The 20597-nt window shown below is 43.8% G+C and overlaps 1 protein-coding gene across 2 annotated transcripts in view; it reads left to right on the forward strand.

Moving 5' to 3' along the window:
• Positions 1 to 5684: 5684 nt before the first annotated feature.
• The window catches only part of abcc3 (ATP-binding cassette, sub-family C (CFTR/MRP), member 3), a 46145-nt gene continuing 31232 nt past the window's right edge, over positions 5685 to 20597 (forward strand). For both annotated transcript variants that reach the window (XM_076093118.1, XM_076093115.1), the window contains exons 1-4: positions 5685 to 6049; positions 15307 to 15483; positions 16440 to 16565; positions 17210 to 17347. In XM_076093118.1, coding sequence (XP_075949233.1) covers positions 6014 to 6049; positions 15307 to 15483; positions 16440 to 16565; positions 17210 to 17347 — 477 coding nt within the window. In that variant the 5' untranslated portion in view covers positions 5685 to 6013. The remainder of the gene's footprint in view (positions 6050 to 15306; positions 15484 to 16439; positions 16566 to 17209; positions 17348 to 20597) is intronic.

Below are 20597 nucleotides of genomic sequence, written 5' to 3' on the forward strand. Positions count from 1 at the left end.
GCGCGCGTACACACCCGCCCACCCATGCTAAAACTTTCAAAATAAAATCCTCACAGGAGAATGAGCTTCAGGCTGTGTTTTTTTTATCTTCATTCTAAAGCCAGATAGCTAATATTTCGGCAATGAGAAAAACTCACGATTTGTAGAGTTCCACTCAAAGCAGCAGAGAAACGGTCCTCCTGCCCACCATGAACCGAGTGAACCAAAGGACCAACTGCTGCTGCGTTCATGACACCATCTTCTGGCTGCGCACAGATCTGAATTTATAGTTTAAAAGTAACGAGCTTACTGTTCTAGTATAAGCCTGATTTATGTTATCACATGTCTTAACTCACCTTGAGTAAAAATATCAATAGCTTTCTTTAGTCCAACCTCACTAACATCATCACTATCACTATAACATTGTGTAAGGTTGACACATAGTGGGCTGGATTTCATTTGACAGTTTTGTTTAACAACAAAACAAGCTAGCTATCCAGCCATGCCATGCACTGATAGACTACACTGATTTTTGTAAATAAGATAATAAAAAAAATGATATGAAATTCAATTATATGTATTAATGTAACCAGCGCATTCATTTAGAACAATAAACAGGCAGTTCCACTGAAGTGAATTCGATGTATGAAATTGGTGTATTGTCCCTTTAAGTTCAAGTTTGTCCACATGACTTTGGATTTCAGTGGAGGACACTTCATCACAGTGTTGCCACTTTACTCAATGTAAGTAAAGGATTTAAGTACTTAATATAGCTAAGAAGGTGATGCCAATCTTATTGATCCTAATCCTATGATACATCCACTCTTACCAGGATTACTGATGCTAACACTGATACAGAATATAATGACTAATGCTAACATGAGGCTGCTAATACTAAAATAGACCATTGTGCCAATATTAATACTAAATATGATGCTAATACTTCACCTAATATTGATGCAACCTCCCCCTGCTTCTTCTACTATGTTAATGCATGAGTATTAATGCCAACAATCAACATGGCCCTGATCCTGAGGCTGTGTGTGCCACCAGTTGACCACTAGATGGTGAGCCCTGCAAACAGCTGAACCTCCTGGTGACCCACTGAACAGTTTACGTGTGTACATTGTTTACAGGAACAATTAAATCAAAGGTTCAACTGTGAATTTTTTAATTCATTTTGTCAAATTTTTTCAAAGGCCGTGTTCTCTATGAAATCATCATCAAGACTTCCCAGGGCTTTACTGACCTATAATGCCCAACTTTCGAACATTCATTTTGGTTTATTGTAACCTGACTTTATAGGTCGCCTGTACAATTCAAACATCAGCCAGTGGGGCCCGGAGGGAAATCCCTCCAGGCATGCATGGTGAGATAAAAGGCCCTGGGCCCTTCTTGCATAACTTGAAACCGCTGATACCCGAGGACCTGCGACAATGGATAAATACAACACAGGGCTTCCCTCGCGATGAGTTCACCCCGGCAGGTCCCTCTGCCGGCTGGCTTCGTTGGCATCGGAAAGGAGATCCAACTAATCGCAGCAGCATCTGTGTGCCAAGGGCTCTTCTTGGAACACTGAGGATTTAACGTCCCGTAATCAGATTCCCCTTGTTGAACGAGAAGGAGTGACACCTGCAGCAGGACTGAGACTTAACAAAGCCTCACCGCTCCAGAGAGAAGGAATTCCACTACAATATAACTTAAAGTCGAATGTCTTTCCTAAACATAAAGTTCCCTCTCTCCACCAACGTTGGACAAATCAGCTATTTTGCATCACAAACCAAATACAAAGCAATGCACTGTGTAATTCTAACTCTGTCTTTCCTCTATGGTTTGGCCTGAAATGATTTGCATGCAGAACAGGCCTTGGTATATTACGCTTTTATCTGATGTTTTTTTTATTGTCAAAACTGATTAATCAGATAAACCACCACCACAAACTCAAAAGATTACTGAGAACTTCAAAGATCAGTGACTCTTTAACTCAGGCGGCTGTAACCGTAGCAACTACAGCCCAAACTAAATCAGACGGACTCGGTAGCTCTCATGTGTCCTCTGTAATGTTTTTTAGGAAATGTCAAACTGCAGGGATTTGAGTTTATAAACATTTTTGGGAGTTTCACTTGCAAGGGAAGAGTGCATCATATTGTGATCCGACCCGGCGATGTAACTGTAAAGCGATATGTCTCATTAGGGACTTTTTCACACTAACTGTTAAAGCAGCAGTTGGTATCTTTTTAGGAAAATAACTTTTTTTTGTCCCATTTGCTCAAACTGTCACTATATCCTGACAGTAGTACATGTGACATTTAATCTGTGGGGGAAAAAACAGGTTTCTCTGCCTCATTAGCTTTTGCAAGATTCCACCGTGGCCCAAGAAAAACAACCAATCAGAGGCGACGCAGCGTTTTAAATCCCTGCTCGTGAACTCTAATCAAACTGTCAATAGGCGGCGCTTGATCAAATATAAATCTAAAGATTTAGTCAGAAACATATTAAGAGCAAGGTTAAGCCGTAAAACGAGAACGTCTGCTCCGGGTTGCTGCATTCTGACACCTTTTGCCCGAGCTTACACAGCTTCATCAGCGCTGGGCTGTCAGCTGTTTCACACTTACATCTTTAAATGTGGGATATCCCACCCTGATCCCAGAGGTCTCACTAAATCCCCCTCCAAGAGCACAGTTATCTCTGACCTCTCTCTGCGATCCCTGACATGGAAAAAGGGTGAGATGACTACTGTGAATCAAGGTTCTAATACGTTTTTAGTTATCTATCCCTCTGGAGACGTCGGCCCCTTTGCATTTCACCCTTCCTAACAAATTAGAAGGAGCTGGTGGCCACGGGGCAAGCGAACAGAGACCTGCATCTGTTCTGTTATGAGAGGCGACAAGTCACATGCTGTGTTGAAGATGCTTTCTGTCGCCGCAGTTTTGTTTTCACTGAAAGATACTTTCTTCTTAAAACCCAAAACCATTTCCACGGCCTTGAGGGGGAACCGGTGCTGATGGTCCGGGAGTTAGAGACGCGTTTCCCCCACCTTCACGTGCAGCTTCCTGTCAGACAGGAAGCAAGCCATCCACTGCTGGGAAGAGATTGTCCTGCAGCAGAGCCAGATTGAAGCCGTTAACGGCAGAGCTGAGGTCCACAAACAGGATCCAGGCATAGGTTCCTGAGGGGTCCAGCCAGGCCCTGGAGGATGAGATGAACATACCTGTTGGCTCTGTAGAAACTGTGGGGGGTCAAGGAGTGGGTTAGTGATGGTTCTGAGGCAGGACTTTAGGGCCCGTTCTGTCATCATTAGGTCCAGTTGTTTATTCGGGGACAAGTTGGCATTAGATAACTCTTCATTTGCATATTCAAAAATAACATTTCAAAAGTATTAGAAAATCTGAAAAATTATTGTCTCAATGTAAGTAATCAACCGAGGAAGTTTCACCTATTCACCTGTAGTGCCTTCAAAATGTATGTCATTTCACATATCCATAAAGGCCGTTTTCTCCAAATTATTGTTTTCTCAATCTCTACTTCAGGAGCACTAACAAACAGCAAACTTTCTAGTTTCATTCCCATCTATATTCTGAAGGATTTCACTGACGGGTTTATTCCTTTAATTCGTAGCCTGATTTATACAACATTTTAGACCTAAAACATGGCAGAATGGATTTTCTGTTGACAGTAATTTCTGATTTATGGAGAGATAAAAGGAAATATCCTATATTCCCTCTGTAAAAACTTGTGACATTAAATCAATTTTTATTTGGCTTCATCCAATCTTCAGGTTTCAGTTCTGGAGATGTATGCTAATTGGCATAGATTGTGGAGTGGCAGAGCAATCGGCCTACTAACATTGCTAGTGTGTACAGAATTGCTTGAGTAAACCTTCCGGGCTGTAAAATGAAGGCTTTACATTCCTTAAATGTCTGTAATGTATTCAGCTATATGGACGTATGAAGGTGCAGACAGACACTCAATGGGTGGGGCTGAGGACCTGTTGCTGCACCTCTCCCACACACAGACGTATCATTGTGAGGACCTGACATAAGCCCAAACCTCGTACATTTATGTAACTCACTTCACCCCGACCCTCTGCTCCTGACTGCTGGTCCTTCATGAATTGTGAGGACCACCAAAATGTCACTCTGGCCCGGCTCTAGTCTGCCTGTAATTATATTCCTCACTTTATAAAACCGTGATGGCATGATTCAGCAAAAGCGACAGATTTCAATTTGTTGAGTCATGTGTGTCATGTTGTGTGTGTGTGTGTGTGTGTGTGTGAGAGAGAGAGCACGCCCGTCGTGCTTGGACTGTACAGACTGGGATGTTTTCAGGACTGCTACCAATGAGCACCATGCACCAGGGTGAGTTACAACAACGACAAACCCTGGCTGAACTCAGCGGTTGCATACGGATCAGGCATTTAGCATGTTTAGAGAGTCAAAATACAGGTTTAGCAAGGCAGTGAGAGACGCTAAACGACAGCACTCTGAGAAACTGTAACACCAGCTCTCAGCAAGTGACTCGGTCACTCAGTCAGATCACAAGCCCAAAGCCCCCCCACTCCAGCAATGACGGAGGCCTGCAAGCTGGTTGCCCCCGAAGGCTGCGTTCTTTCCCCTCTGCTCTTCTCCCTATATACAAACAGCTGCACCTCAGTCACCAGTCCGTCACGCTCCTGAAGTTGGCGGATGACACCACCCTCATTGGACTCATCTCTGGTGGAGATGAGTCCGCCTACAAGTGGGAGATTGACCATCTGGTGAACTGGTGCGGTCTGAACAACCTAGAGTTCAACGCTCTAAAGATAGTGGAGATGGTTGTGGATTTCCTGCTCCTATCACCCTGTGTGACTCCCCCGTCGACGCTGTGGAGTCCTTCCGCTTCCTGGGCTCCACCATAACCCAGGACCTCAAGTGGGAGCTGAACATCAGCTCCATCACCAAGAAAGCTCAGCAGAGGATGCACTTGCTGAGGCAGCTGAAGAGGACAATGATGGTGCACTTCTACACAGCCATCATTGCGTCCATCCTCTGATCCTTCGCTCTGCTCAGAGGGTGATTGACTGCAATCTGCCGTCCCTCAACGACTTGTTCGCCTCCAGGACCCTGAGGCGGCGAACAGAGATTGTAGCCGACCCCTCTCACCCAACTTGGACACAAACTATTTGAGTCCCTATCCCTCAGGCAGGAGACTGCGGTCCATCAGGACCAAGACCTCACGCCACATGAACAGTGTCTTCCTGTCTGCAGTTGGGTTCATCAATAAAGCCCACTGACTCAGACACTTACATCCCCAGGACAATTTCTTACAGTTACACACCCTTGCACATCTTTTCTCTATCAATATACACTTGCAATTTTAGTAATACTTGTTTTAACATAATGTTATTTGTTTGTTTATCATATAAAAATTGGAATATTTTCTATTTTTAAATGATGTCACATACTAATGCTTATTGTTATGCACCATTCACCTAGTCAAATTCCTCCTATGTGTAAATTTTGGCAATAAACAGAGAGAGATAGAGAGAGAGACAGAGAGAGAGAGGGGGGGACAGAGAGAGAGAGGGGGGGGACAGAGAGAGAGACAGAGAGAGAGGGGGAGAGACAGAGAGAAACAGAGAGAAAGAGAGAGAGACAGAGAGTGAGTGAGAGGGGGAGAGAGAGAGAGAGAAGGGGAGAGAGAGAGAGAGAGAGCGAGAGGGGGGAGGGGGCGGGGCCAAGCAAGCTGACACCCTGCCATCATGACAACCTCCCATTCAACTTATTCTCCGCTGACTCCGAGACGACTTTTCTTTTCCGTCTCTCAGCAGAGCGGAAGTTGCGGAGCGTTTCTCGGCGCAGGTCGGTCCACGCTGTCAACAGAAACCGAAGCGCCTCCGCAACACGTACCGTACCGGTCTGTGTGGCATGTGACAGTCAGCGAGCGTTTTTTTTTAATTTTTTTACCGCAAAGGAACAGGGGAAAGCTGTCGACCGGTAGCGAGGTTTAAATAGCTCTCCGTCGGTTCCCACGGTCTCCCGCCGGCTGACAAGAGATGGAGCCGCTTTGCGGACCAGAGCTCCCTTTCTGGGTGAGTACGGTTTCCCGTCACTCGCTGTGGTCCGCTCCCCTGGTTTTTCCACGAGTGGCGTGTATGTTACAAGATAGCCTACTGTAACTCCATTGGCCGTGTGTATGTATGCATGTGTACTACCTGGCAAGGTTGAGCAATGTTATGCCATGCTTTTCTTTTCTTTTCCGGGCAGCCATTTAGAAGTACACCAGCGGTCATAGCTAAGTATATATATAACCCTCTTAATAGCCTTTACTGTGTTGACAAGCTCCCAATTAATGCCGAATTACGTATCGTTTGCTGTATAGAGAGGCAGGACACTGTGCTGTCCTCGAGGACATGTACTCCTGTAGGAAACTGTAAGATTATATAGCTAAATATGAATGTTTTGTAGTATTTAGTGTACACCTTCGACACGATAAGGTCGGGGAACTTATCTCAGAGTCAGTATACAGTAGCTACGTCCCTCTAGGAATAATACAGTGATAGTACACTAGAGATAACAATACTACAAAGTATGTATCTAATGGATAGCATATTAAACACATGCTGCAGTCTCATTGGGAATATTTCTGCATGGTGATAAAATCACATAAAGTATAATAGCTACTTTATACACATATCATTGTAGACAAAATCACCAACAAGAGATGCATATCACTGTTAGTCACCACAGACACCCTATCAGTAAGTATCATGAGTACTATAGGAGATAAGAAATACCGTAGTAGGGTATTAGGATGAGGTAGTACCACACACAGACACGTTAAATCCTAATGGGAATATTATGGAAACTTTCTATTTCTTACACCACTTTTCCTCAGAGAGCTGGAGGATGACGCTCTGTTAAAGGTAACCGGGGTCACACAGAGTGCCTTTTCTACCCACGCAAATAATAATGTGTGTTTAATCCTGTGAATGATAAACATGGCAAACACGCATTCCCACAGCCATAAATCAAACCACTGGTTCACATTGACATCTGATACAGATCTGCGCAAGTTCTGCCATGAGACGTCATCGAGGACTCTTTGAATTGGATATTACACTGAGGGCCGGCTTGTTTTTGAGGTGATCTGAGGTGATCTAAACTGGTTGCTGCTGTTTACGACCACTTCAAACAAACAGAGGCAGTTGTAATCACCCCCAGCACTCAAAAATGCATGTTCTGTGCGAGTCGGTTTAAACACGAAGGCTTCAGAACAAGGACTTCATTTGCAATCTCATTGTTTGTAAAAAATATGTCAGATACAACCGGTTTTATCTCCAGTTGATAAAAGGTGAAGCTCAAAATAGACTTACGTTTGTAAAACCAGCACTCCAACAGCTCCTTGCTTTGTAAGGAAGATTAATTAACAAGCTTTCAAGCGATAGCCTGCACACAATCTTGACGGAAAGGGGCTTTAAAGGTCCTGTGTATCTGCTAACACGCTGATATAATGGTTGCTTTTCACTTTCAAGTGTCACCTTCAAAAGATCAACATCTCTTAGATCTGATCCCAAAAGCGTGCCAAATTTGAGACCACGCTTGCTGAACAAGAACTTTGAAATTGTTGCATTTGACTTTTGTGTCAGTGTGTCACTAACATGGGGAAGTCTGAAACATTGATTCCTGTGCAACAAAGTAACAATATGTTCCAATTGAATTGTAAACTCTATCTAATAGGCTACCAGATTAGGACTGCAACTAAAGATTGTTTTCGTTATTGCTACATCTGACGATTTGGGGCAGTGTGTAGGAATTGGTGGCATCTAGCAGTGTGGTTGCAGATTGCCACCAACTGAATACCCCTCTGCTGAAGCCAGGTGCAAAACCCCGGTAACGCTTAGAGCCTCGCTCTGAGGCCATCGTCGAGTGTTGACAACGAACGTGCGTATTATTTTTGGAATCATTTCATGTGACAGGTTAGGAGATTGTGTGCACTGCTATCGCTGGTGCATTTGTTTTGCAGGGTGGGTTAATGCGTCACTCATTGGAGCAACAACAGCAGACTGTGGCGTGGATGGCATGCAAATGTTGGAGCGTGTTATAGCTGGATTCTGTGACTGGCATGTGGGACATGATTTACATGTTGCGTGAGCTGTGCTCCCTGTCTGACTGTGCCTGGTCATAAAGTCCAAAATATTGAGATTGAAAGTTCATTCTTGATGTTCGCAAACAGCAGTTGGTAAAACAATCTCGCTACAAAGGCCAATAATAATGGTTCACTGTGAGCATTTTTAGGTAGCCATGTCCATCTCTGCTTAAAGGCGCAATGTGTAAGAACTAGCCACATGCTCCAAATGTGCCCACTTCAAAACATCCAAACTATCCCTTTAATACAGCTGTTAAAAAAAAGGTCAGCCTTGAATAGCATTAATAACTGGATTTGATTTAATAATCAAAAATTGAAAATCCACAGTTCTATGACAATTGGGCAAACTTCATTTGCTTAGGAAGATCATGAGATATAATCAAAAGCTCCTGAAGAGCTTCTAATGGACCTTTTGGTGAAATAGTTTCCCTAAGCCCCGACTAACGCATGAATTGACCGTGTGCTCCAGTTACAAAAGCTACAAGGAGTGTATTCACAAGGAGGCGTAGCAGCAGCAGACATAATGTGTGGCAGGCAGCACAGACATGATCCCAAACCCATTCATCAGCAGCAGTTAATACCAACGATTCAGACTGTCAGCGGCGGCTTGGGTTACCCTTGTGTTGATGGAGAGCTCGGTGTAAGCTATAAGGTGTTGCATAAGTCTGGACATATTTCATGTCCTCCCTAGTCGAGGTTTCGCTGCTGTAGGCTGAGGCTGAATAGAAATTGAAGAAGTGAAAGTCACGATGTCATGGAGGGGCGTTTGGTGGGAAAGTTCCCTGCTTCCCAGTAGTCAGCATGTATCTGTTGAGGGTTTTTTTCCGCACTGTGAATGACTGCAGGGAAATAATAACAGTAATGATAATGGCTCCATAAAGTAAATTCAGTATTTTCTTATCTAGGTTTGGCTTGATGAGTCATTTGTCATTTCTTTGATCCCAAATTTCGTCTCAGTTAGAAACATCTCACAATCATTGCATCCGAATATTTGCCTTCCACTCGCCCATCCACTCATTTATCATAGATTTCACTTGTTAAAACCAACTTCCAGAACTTAATTCAAATTAACAATTAAATATAAAATGTTCCATCAATACAACTTCCCTGCACCCGATTGACCCGTCACTATAAGTTCCACCCCTGAACGCAGATTGGCCAATCATAGTGTAGTATTGGCCTCGCTCCGACAGGGTCCGACATCTATCCGGCTCTGCTCCATAGACTCTCATGCAATGGTTTCAGATTTCCTTAATTTTCAGGCTGATTTCGTGGATTTGGAGCTGCTCACGGTTTAATGTTGTGTAATAGTGATGCTCGTTACCCAGAGGGGTTAGAAGGAGATATACGTTTCTAAAACATTACATTGCTACATAAAAAACCTGGGGAGCTAACATTAGCAGCTAGCGCATATTGTTCACCCTTCTGTCTGCTTCTCTCTTGATAAATGAAAAAATGATAATGTTAATTCATGGAGTTATCCATATCTGACTGCAGGCCGGCCTGTGATTTATTATCCTTCCTGTCTGAGTCACTTCCTGTGTGTTCTGCAACAGTTTTATTGGTTTTCACTTTCAAGTAAGACAGAAAGTTGCGTCTAAAGCACACGGATAGGAATGTCTATGTCTGCATTCAAGGAATCCGTGAGCGTCCAGTAAACTGTGAAGAACACAGATACATGAATAACACTGCTAATGTTTTCCATGTCGGAGTGCAAACGAACAGCAGCGATTCCTGTCTTTACTATCATCGGCCTTAACCAGACAGATTTTCAGTGTAACAGGGAACAGATGGACAGCCTGCAGCCATTTATTCTCTCAAACCTCTGAATACACTAGAAAGCACCCCACACCACCTGCACTACTTTTAGAGGTGTGTTGGCTGACTGTTACTGACTTAGACTCCACAAGCTGGTACAGATTGACATAGCATTAACTGACCCTTCGCTAGGTCCCGCCCCTCGAACACAGACTGGCCAATCAGCGTAGTGTCGGCCAGCTCAGACCAGGGTACGACCATCCAGCGACCATCCAGCGGTGCTCCATTGACTCTCGCGCTATCGTTTCTGATTTTCTTCATTTTTTTCAGGCTGGTTTCGAGGATCTGGAGCGAGTCATGAGCCCCTTTAACACAGCCTGTTCACGGCGGGACTGTTGCTCCGTATACCTTCTGAGCAGAGGGCGCGATCCTCCTGGATATATTCTGGAAATGCATATTGTGAAGCCTTCTGTGTGCTTCTCTTTGAAATCGTCTTTTCACAAAAAATGAGATCATATTTATTCAGAGAGTGCAGTTAGTGACAGTGTGGGCTCCATGGTAGCTCTGACAGCTGGACAGAGTAGCAGCCGGGGGCGTTAGATAAGAAGATTGATATCATTACCGTAAATATGAGACTACTAGGGCTGCAACTAACGACTATTTTGATAATCGATCAATGTGTTGACTATTAGATTGATGGATTATTGATCAGATAAAAAGTGTTTTTTTTCCCCAGTGTTTTATTACAAAACAAGACTTAATTCTGTGTGTTCTTGTACAATGCTTTTACTTTTCTTTCTTTGCTAGTTACTGTTGGTCATGATGGTGCCCCACATCTTAAAAGATAAAGGTATTTAAAAAACAAGCAAAGCAGGCAACTAATTCTCTCATTTTTAATTATTCTTAATGGTCAGATTGGTTTTTAATTTCACTTCTTTATTTTAGCATCAACTGTCTTTTAAATGTATATTTGTAAAGCTATTGAGCCATAAATTATGTTTATTATCATATTTGATTGGATTTTGCTCAAGGAAGTTTCTGTTGTGAAGAAATGATTTACTCAACCCCGCTCTGACTAACGGCATGTTACAATGTTACAGCAGTGTCTCTCCAGCTTAATGTCCTGTTAATTAGCTCGAGCTGAATCTGCCGTCTCTGGCGGATTTGTGTCTGGACAAATCAGGTTGATTTAAAAACGTAACGTAGAGAGAAACCTTCTGTTTGTGTTCTCTCCGTTCTGTGATGGATCAACAGAGCCAGGCTTTGGGGCCTGCCCTGGTCGTGAAATATATTTGTAGAGTGCTGAAGGGAGTGTTGTGGTTTGGAGGGTTGTTCCTCTTCTTGCAGATTTCAGACTGCTGGTCTGCTTCCCTCTGGCTGTTTCAGAGCTGCGATGTGATACTGTGGTACTGTATGGGCGACTGTGGCGAAGTGGATAGCAGGGCCGTACTTCAATCAGAGGATCGGTGGTTCGGTCCCCGGTTCCGGCTCCGCTAATTGCATGTCGATGTGTCCTTGAGCAAGACACTTAACCCCAAAAATTGCTCCCGTAGAAATGTGATAGAATCTGAATTGTAAGTCGCTTTGGATAAAAGCGTCTGCTAAATGACTGTAATGTAATGTAACGTATTATGCAGACTGTAGACGACTATATAACATGCTACAGAGGGTTGTGTTGAGAGTGTCGAGTGTGTGGGATGCTCGCACACGCTGTTGAGCCTTCTCCGTGTGATGGGCCGTATTATACAGACGAGGCCAGCCCCTGTAGTTTAGCCTAAGCAGATACAATGAACTCCATTCTCTCCTCCAGGCATCACTACGCCACTATATCTATAGATAGCAAATAGTTGTTTGTTTCTATACTATGACTAGTAACTATATGTTAGAGCAGTGGAATTTGACAGGCAGGGACTGGCCTACTGAGCGACCCCGGCATTCAGATGAGGTTGCCCTAACAAGCCACGAAAGACAGCTTTGGAAGTTTAGCATGAGCAGACCGTAATGTAATGTAATATACTGCTAATGTAAACTTCCTGCTTCTTCACAGTAAAAGCTTTCCATCACTCAGCCTCAGGAATGCTTTTACTGTGAAGCGGGTACGGCGATTACTCATCGTTCAGAGAGAGTCACTTCATATCTCTTGGGCGCCTTCAAATCGAGCGACGGGGAATAAATAGAACTAAAAGTTCAGGTCAAAACGGTGCACGGTGCCGCATCGCTCCTGGCCAGTGGCAACCTTCTGAGAAATAACAGCCGACCAATTCTGTTGATGTATAACAGGCAGCATTTTTGTTTGTATAACTTGATCTTGTTATTCTTGTTAGTCACTGAGTATTGAGAAATACAAAAAACTCTTTCAGTGAAAAGTGTTTATTTGCACAAGTTTACTTTAATGCGTTATAGAAAAACTCCATAATCGTACACACACTTCTACTCTGCTTCAATGCCATCATTTGCCACACGGCCTTTATTAGAGCACATCAGACTGGAGCAGGTTTCTGTTTGTTTTTGAAGTCGGGCTTTAGCAATAGATCCCTGTGGCTCTGAAACCGTCCGTTGATAATAGCTCGGTGCTACGCAACAATCCCACGAGTGAAGAAACCCACGGGGGGGGGGGGGGGGGGGGGGGCACTCTCTGCCTCATCGTCTAGAGGACTGGTTTCAGGCTCCCTGTTCTTTGATTGTGAGGTCTAAGCCTGACCCACTGAAGCCGGCTGGCTGTAATAGCAAAGCGCCTCACCCCTTTTCTTTTTCTTTTATCTCACCTTTTGTTGAAGTTTCAAGTGTAGTGATAACAGCCTGAAAGTCTGTGAAGTGGAATGAAGGGCAGCCATTATGCATTTCCTAAGAGTGTGTTAGGAGCAGCTTTTCTCTCCTTTTTTCATGATTATCATCAGAAAAAGTCTGCTTTGGTTATGAATGATTATAATTTCTGATGCCTTTGTCACCATTTAATAGCTTCTATTTGAAATGCTCCTCACGGTGAGCTCTGGACTATTAATGCTTATGAAATGTGTTTGAGTTCAAGATATTTCGTTATCAACAATGCTGTGAATTGATATTGATCGTTAACTTTGTCAAGCCTCCACAAGTTCTTCTGTGCAGAAAACCGACTCTGTATCAGGTGAATCATTTAAAAAAAGGGAGTGACCACATTCTTTCATAACAACCAGAGGAGCCTTTATTTTCTCCCCTCATCCATGGAAACAATCTCCCGTTTTCACTTTCAGAAGAGCGTTAATATCCGCTATCAAATGTTTGAAAAGTTTCCCCCTTGTCGTATTTGCTCACATGAATGTTCCTTTTGAAAGGCGAACTACCGTAGCAGAAACGAATTAAACCCCGTCTAGTTTACATTCAGTGCCTTTTCTCACCCGTGTGTGTGTGTGTGTGTGTGTGTGTGTGTGTGTGTGTGTGTGTGTGTGTGTGTGTGTGTGTGTGTGTGTGTGTGTGTGTGTGTGTGTGTGTGTGTGTGTGTGTGTGTGTGTGTGTGTGTGTGTGTGTGTGTGTGTGTGTGTGTGTGTGTGTGTGTGTGTGTGTGTGTGCAAGTGCAAAGACAAACTCCTCGCCTGGTACGGTCAGTTAGTAAACATGATATTTGCTCGCTGCCTTTCCCCCCGTGTGCAGCGGGAGATATCTGAATGCTTTTAAATTTGACATTTACTTTTCCATGCGGAGTGAGATAGGGATGTGTTTGGTACACGGTTCATATACAGTCATGAAAAACCTGGAAAAGTCATGGACAAAAATAGATATATAAAGCCAGAATTTCGTGGTCGTTTGCCTCACAAATACCTGTATAATAAAGCACATGTAGTTCAGTTAAGATCAACTGAAAATAAATCTATATTTGTGAATTTTTAAAACAACGTGAAATTCAAATCTGGGTCAAAAAGAAAAGAAAATCAGCGAAGCTTTTCGCTCGTGCTCAGTTCAATCTTTCCTGTCAAGAAGAGTAATGAAACCACCAGTTTAACATGCTGCGGGCTTAGAGCTCATGAGCCAGAACGGACAGAACTACTGAAGGAGAGATGGGCGTTTCACAGCTGCCCCTACACACACACACACACACACACACACACACACACACACCAGCACGAGCATCACCCATCACCTCCTTACCACTACAACACTTTCAAACACACACTTGGCCTTACACGCGTGATTCACGCAGGTGGGTGTGCCGGTGTATCTAGCAGCTGTGTTTATCTTGGTTCCATCTGTGGGTGGGCCCGAGTCAGCGTTTGTCCAGGGGCCCACGGGAACCGCTGTGTCACTATGATTCATGTTTACTTTACCTTTCTCCTCCGGATGTCCACTGGATCACTTGGTCATTGTCCCTCTGCAGCAAAATAAATGAATCATACTGTTTTCATACAATGTCGTGGAAAAGTTTAACATTACCATATCGCCACACGTAGAGCTCGAGTTTCTTACCTTGGTGAACCCAAGCCCGTGTTTTCAGGTCCCTGCATGCTTTTGATTCTAGTGTGGAAGCAGCAGAAGTGACCTAGATTGATTAAAGTGCTCAAGTTAGGCCGAGCACGTGGTCGCCCTTCCCCTGGGCAAGTCACAGACAAACCTGTGCTCCAGGACAGACCCAGATTCGGCTAAGCCGCTGCCCTCGACCTCGACCTCTCCTTCGACTAGGAGCAGAGCTTCCCCTCTCTGCTCCGCTGGAAGCCAACACCGACACCTCCACCCTGCTGGAGACCCAGGCCGTACTGCTGGACCCGCCTGAGTGAAGGGAGGTACGGCAGAACCAGAACCAGGACCGTGTGGGGCAGACTGTCAAACTCTGCTGCAGTAAAATAAAACGTTTCTAAATGGACTCTGGTGTGGAAAACATTACTGCTTTTTGTCCACAGAATGAAGTCCTCCTAGTAGCTTTAATATAACTGATTAACAGCTGCAATAAGTCTCTGATCTGATTCATTCAGGAAGAGAACACAGTATCACAGTTGTGAAGCTCTGTATGCACTTCAGTACGTCACATGGTCTCATTCCTCAAAAGCGGGATTGAATTTTACGTTTGGTATTTGGTATTTCCTGCACACAGGCCCACTCCTGCAGCCTCCGAATCTGAAAAGACCCGTTTAACTTGCTTCTCTCAGCTAAAGCTGGTTGTCTGCATTTAAGGTTATTGAGAGCTTGTAAACTTGAAGAACTTGAATTTCCAACATGTTTGCCCCCCCCCCTTTACTATAGAGACGGGGAAATACTGTCAAAGTGTTTACTGATATCACTTCAAGGAAAACATCCGGTCCGATAAAGTTCTTGTGGTGTGTGGGGGTGTAGGAGGAGCGGTGATGCCACGTGTGTGCAATGTCAATAGCGTGTGTCTGAGTCATGATCTGTGCTGGTCAGTGGGAAGGTTCAGATAGCACCGCTCAGATGGCGTGCAAGCTAATGTGCTGTTCCCCATGCTGTGTGTCTCTGCAGGAAGCTAATCAGACGCTCCACACAGATCGGCCCGACCTCCCAGAGTGTTTCCAGCTCTCTGTCCTGTCATGGCTGCCGTGCGTCTACCTTTGGGCCGTCTGCCCCATCTACCTCTTCTATCTCAAGAGGAACAACAGAGGCTACATCATGATGTCCATCATGAACAGGTTCAAAACGGTGAGATTCGCTTTTAACACTGTGTACTCCAAAGCGCACGGTAAGACCGATGCATGTGATTGATATTGGTCGCTCAGTGTTATGAATACAGTTGGTTGATGAGTACTTCATTGGTGGCTCCAAAACAGTTAGTTTTAATTTCACCGTCGCCATCTTAGAATACAGCAACCGATGAACGAAAGTTACCATATTTGGAAGGAGGAGGAGGAGGAGTGATGTAGAGACGCCGGATACGGCTGTGATAGCGGCAACGACCTGTCAATCACAGTAGCCCCGCCCTAAAGCTGACTCCTCTTTATGGTCCATTGTACTCTAAATGGACCATAATTACTAAATGAACATCATGCTGTATTGAAGAAGACTTGAAACTAGAGATTGAGACCATAAACTCATGTTTACAATGTTTACTGAGGTAATAAATAAGAGAGAAGTAGAGCCATTTTCTCATAGACTTCTATACAATCAGAGGAGTCGCCCCCTGCTGGTCAGTAGAGAGAATGCACGTTTTAAGACACTTGCATATCGGCTTCACTCTGCAGAACCGGAGGTTGCCGCCTGGCTGCAACGTTCGTATATCCAGCAGCAAAAAGTCAATGAGCCAATCAGCCCACTGCTGAACAAAACGCTGTTCGCTTTTTTAGTCAAAGTTAATTTATGTTGAACGTGTCCATATTGCACCAACTTAAACACTGCACGTATAACAATCCGTCCACCCGTCTCTTGTGAAGTAGGTCGGATGAAGCATTCTTGAGATATGTGAAGGACACGCACAGTGATTCCTTGCTTCATAGTCAGATTTGACTCTAAATGCAAATGGTAATTACTAACTTCTGAACAATGAGCACAGGAAAAGCCAAAACCCCCCTCCCTCCAATGCTTAGATAGATTACGGGCCAGTTAATCATCTCCCTTACTTCCCTGTGTTGTCTTTCCTCCTCTCTCTCTGCTGCTCTCAGGTGTTTGGCTTGTTGTTGTGGATTGTGTGTTGGACCGATCTCTTCTACACATTCCACGAGCTTCGGCAGGGTCACACCCAGCCGCCCATCTACTTCGTCACCCCGCTGGTTCTGGGCATGACCATGGTGAGGATATGTCCACCCAAAAACAGTTGCCTCTTTTCAGGTTTTGTAAGAAGATGTGTGGTTCTGTTTTTTTTAATCGAATGCTCTTGCTGCCCTCGGTCAACTGTCTTTAACTCAAAAAACTTGTTTGGGGTCAACATGTTGAATAGTTCACAGTATTACTTTAAAGTATATATTCAAGCCACTACGGGAATTTCAGGTCTGCAATAATTTATTTTGTTATAAATTAATCTATTGGATATTTTTTCAATTCATTTGTTCAGTGTTTTAGTCTTTGGTCCATATAGTCTTCACAATGGCTAATTCTATACAGTATGTACTACGCTAAACATCATTATTTACTTTTTTAGCAGTTAATATACCAAAAAATTGTCATACATACCATTTTATAATAGGACATCAATTGGAATATCACTGCCACTTAAACTTTACAAGATCTTCCTCCTCCTTATTAAAGAATAAAACCTTAACTCCTGCTTCAGCCCGCCTAACCCGGCGGCGTTGCTGCAGTCAGCGTGAAACCCAGTCAGACCGTGGTTCACCTTACATGCCCTCAGTGATTCTGTCGGGGCTAATCTAACTCAGCCTCTCACTCTGGCCAACCCCATTCCCCCCCCCCCCCCCCCCCTCCTCCTCCCTCTCAGCTGTTGGCCACGTTTCTGATCCAGTTTGAGAGGTTACGCGGGGTCCAGTCCTCAGGGGTCCTCTTCATCTTCTGGTTCCTATCTGTGCTGTGTGCCGTCGTGCCTTTCCGCTCCAAGATCCTCCAGGCCTCCAGCCAGGTGAGAACGCACCGTGGAACCTCAAATGCCTCTTCACCTGTCTGTCATCGCCCTTTCATCTTCCCCGTCACCGCCTCCCTCCGGCTCTTAGCCCATATTTTCTCGTCTCCTTACCTGCTCGTACTTTGCGGTTATCTTTGCTCTTCTTCTTCTTTCACTTCTACTCCTCAGTGTTCTTGAGGTTTAAAGACTACTTCATCAGTAGTCCCCCCCTCTTGTTGTCTCAGGAGTTGGTTTGAAGCTTACAGTGAGTGGATGTCTTGGAGGGGTCAGTCCAGGACACCACTAATCGGAGAGGGAATAGTAGGCCTGTTGTTTCACTGCAGTAGTGCACTTATCTCACCTCTAGTGCTTGCATACAAACCTCTACAGGTCACAACGCAGCATATAATGTGAGAGGCTGGAGAAGATATGCACAGCAGCAGCCAACATGGAAGAACATGTCAAATATGTTATCAAAAGCAGCCCCAAAATACAATATTAACATTTCCATGGGGGTTGATTGGAGTTGTTGATGAATACCTCTGACCCAGTTGATTATTTGGCTCGGTGTTGGGAATTCTGGCTACCAGAACTGTAAAGCTGTAATCTACCAGAACTACAAGACGCCTAATTAGTGACCTATTAAACATTTCTGCTATAAGGCAGAAGAGTGTTGTTTTCAAGAAAGAAAAGGTTAACTTTCAGCTGCTATAATCAATATATATATATATTAGTGCTGGGCAAGTTAACGCGTTATTATCGCGTTAACGCATTCATTAATTAACGCCGACAATTATTTTATAGCGCGTTAACGCATTTAAAATTTTTTTTTAATTTTGAAAGTCCGTTGCTCACTGGCAGCGGTGGAGGAATGGAGACTACTGGACATCGCTGCGGTAAAGTCAGCAGACACTCGGATCTCCATGGTCAACTCAGCAGATACTTACACTTTAGTGCACCTATATGCTGAAAGTCACGGTAAACGCATTTAAACGGCACAGATCGGGAGCGAGGGAAGGACTTTGAAAGTTAGCGGAAAGTTAATGTGAGACAACATCCGGTTTCTTCAGACGAGCATCCGGTTTTCAGAATAAGATGCCAACAAAGTATGAATTATGCTGCATCTCGTGAGTTAAAGGGAAAATACACCTAAATTGTGGGTAAAGTGTCTTTATTCTTTGATCGCTGGGTAACCATCATCACCTCTGAGTTACAGCATTATATTGATGAACAGTAGAGCTGCATTCACATGCTCTGACTGTCATGAAGACAGACATTTTTGCTGAAACGTGCGGAAACATTTTATTCCTGTTGCACAGCAGTGGAACGTTTCACATACAGTCACACACTGAGCACAGATAGTGAAGAGATAGAACTGCTACTGTGTAAAGAGAATACTGCTGTTAAAAATAACCTTATTTGTTTAAAGTGTTTACAAACCAAATGTTATTGACCTTTTGTTCATATAGCAGTACTTTTAAAATAAAAGTGCGCAATACACTACTTTTGAATTCATTATTGAACTTTGCCATAACAATGAGATTAATCGCGATTAATCTCAAAAAATCCATGCGATTAATCGCGATTAAAAATTTTAATCGTTGCCCAGCAGTAATATATACGTATATATATATATATATTTCTCAACAGTGGATCCCATGATACTTGTATGTAAAAAGGATCACTTGTAGTGATGAGCCCCAAAGCATTGTAGCGTCTTTCAGCTCATTGTTTTTGGTTTTACAGTTCACAACTTCATGGTTTTGGATCAGTCTCTCATCAGCGTTGTTTCCAACCGTTTTCAGTGAAAAGGCTTGAAACCTGCTGTACACTTTACGGTCCAGCACCAGATGGAAGACAGACAACGTTCTTTGCTGGTGAAGATAGTGGAGCATTTAGCAGTTCAAATGGTTGTCAGAAACACAATCCCAGAATCTATCGGCTATCGGTCGGATGGCGATTTAGACTTTTAGAAAACAGTCAGTATTTTTGGGGTTACAGTGGAGCCAGTTTAGGCTTAGGTAACTTAACCAATGACAATAGCAATTGTGTCCACAAATGTGCGATAGTTATTTGGAAAAGTTGAAGTGCCCTCTCATCCGCTTGCCAAATGGCTGACAGCCATTGGCAGTCGCGCGTCCTGTTATATTTACAGTGGTTTGATTGATTAATTTCCCCAACCGGCATTCCGCGAAGAGCCGCCCTACTCTGCCTCTGACTAGTACTTGTTGCCTTCTTTGCAGAATTTGTGAAGCTCATTGCTAATGAACAGGATCGGTGGAAGGTTGGTCTGGTTAATGATTTCAACTCGGATGCGGATGGCATATGTAGTGCTCTCATATACAATCACAATGTCCTAATTATAAGAGAAAACAGCTAATTGCACCGTTGTTTGTTACATCTCGACAGCACAATTGTGTTGGGTCTTTGCTCTCATACGCATGCATGTGTTAACGTGCACGTTAATTATCAGAGTAATGCTGCTTACTCTTGATTAACATGATTACGTTGGTTCATATTCATATTCATATTCAAGGATAATCTGATTTATGGCTAAAGCTACGGTGGATTGTTATGGGGACCTCAACAAAGTGAGAGCATGTAAAAAACGTGGTGAATAGATATCCACTAGACCAGATGTATGAGAAACGTGAGTCATCATGATGGCACCACACAATAAGACTAAAACTACATCTGGCTGTAAGATCTTTGTTCATCAAGCCATACACTGTCCATGTGTGGGCGAAACACACCTATCCAGCCTGCAGGTGTGTGTGTGTCAGAGTGCAACACTTTTGTCCAACTGCTGTCACAGATTTTATGTTGCAGTCCTTTTGTTCCACATGATGGAGGGCATTTGGCATTTTCCCTCAAAACTTTTAGCTTTCTTTTGTTCATGCCCCCCTAAAATATAATACCTCAAACCAAAATATGAGGTAAATGAGAAGTGATGTTAAAAAGTCTTGTCGGGGACTTTTTTTTGCTGCTATAGTGATAAAAGTAAGACCAACCGCAGGCAGCCAGACGTGTAGGCAGAGCGACAAGCGGGCGGTTAACCATGTGTTGAGGTCAGCCCAGGCTACTGCACAACTGTGCTGCTGTAATCACGTTGATCCAGGAAATTAGACCATGAGCGAGTATGATTTAGAAAAAGTAAAGTGATTCTGCGCTACTATTGATAATCGTGTTCAGCTGATTTAGATGTTTGTGAGGAAAAGTGCCTGGCTTCCCTCTTTGGTGGTGTGTGTGTGTTGCGAGTATAACTCAA

Source organism: Anarhichas minor, unplaced genomic scaffold, assembly GCF_050575085.1.
Source record: "Anarhichas minor isolate MPS153535 unplaced genomic scaffold, ASM5057508v1 ptg000017l, whole genome shotgun sequence".
NCBI lineage: Eukaryota > Metazoa > Chordata > Actinopteri > Perciformes > Anarhichadidae > Anarhichas > Anarhichas minor.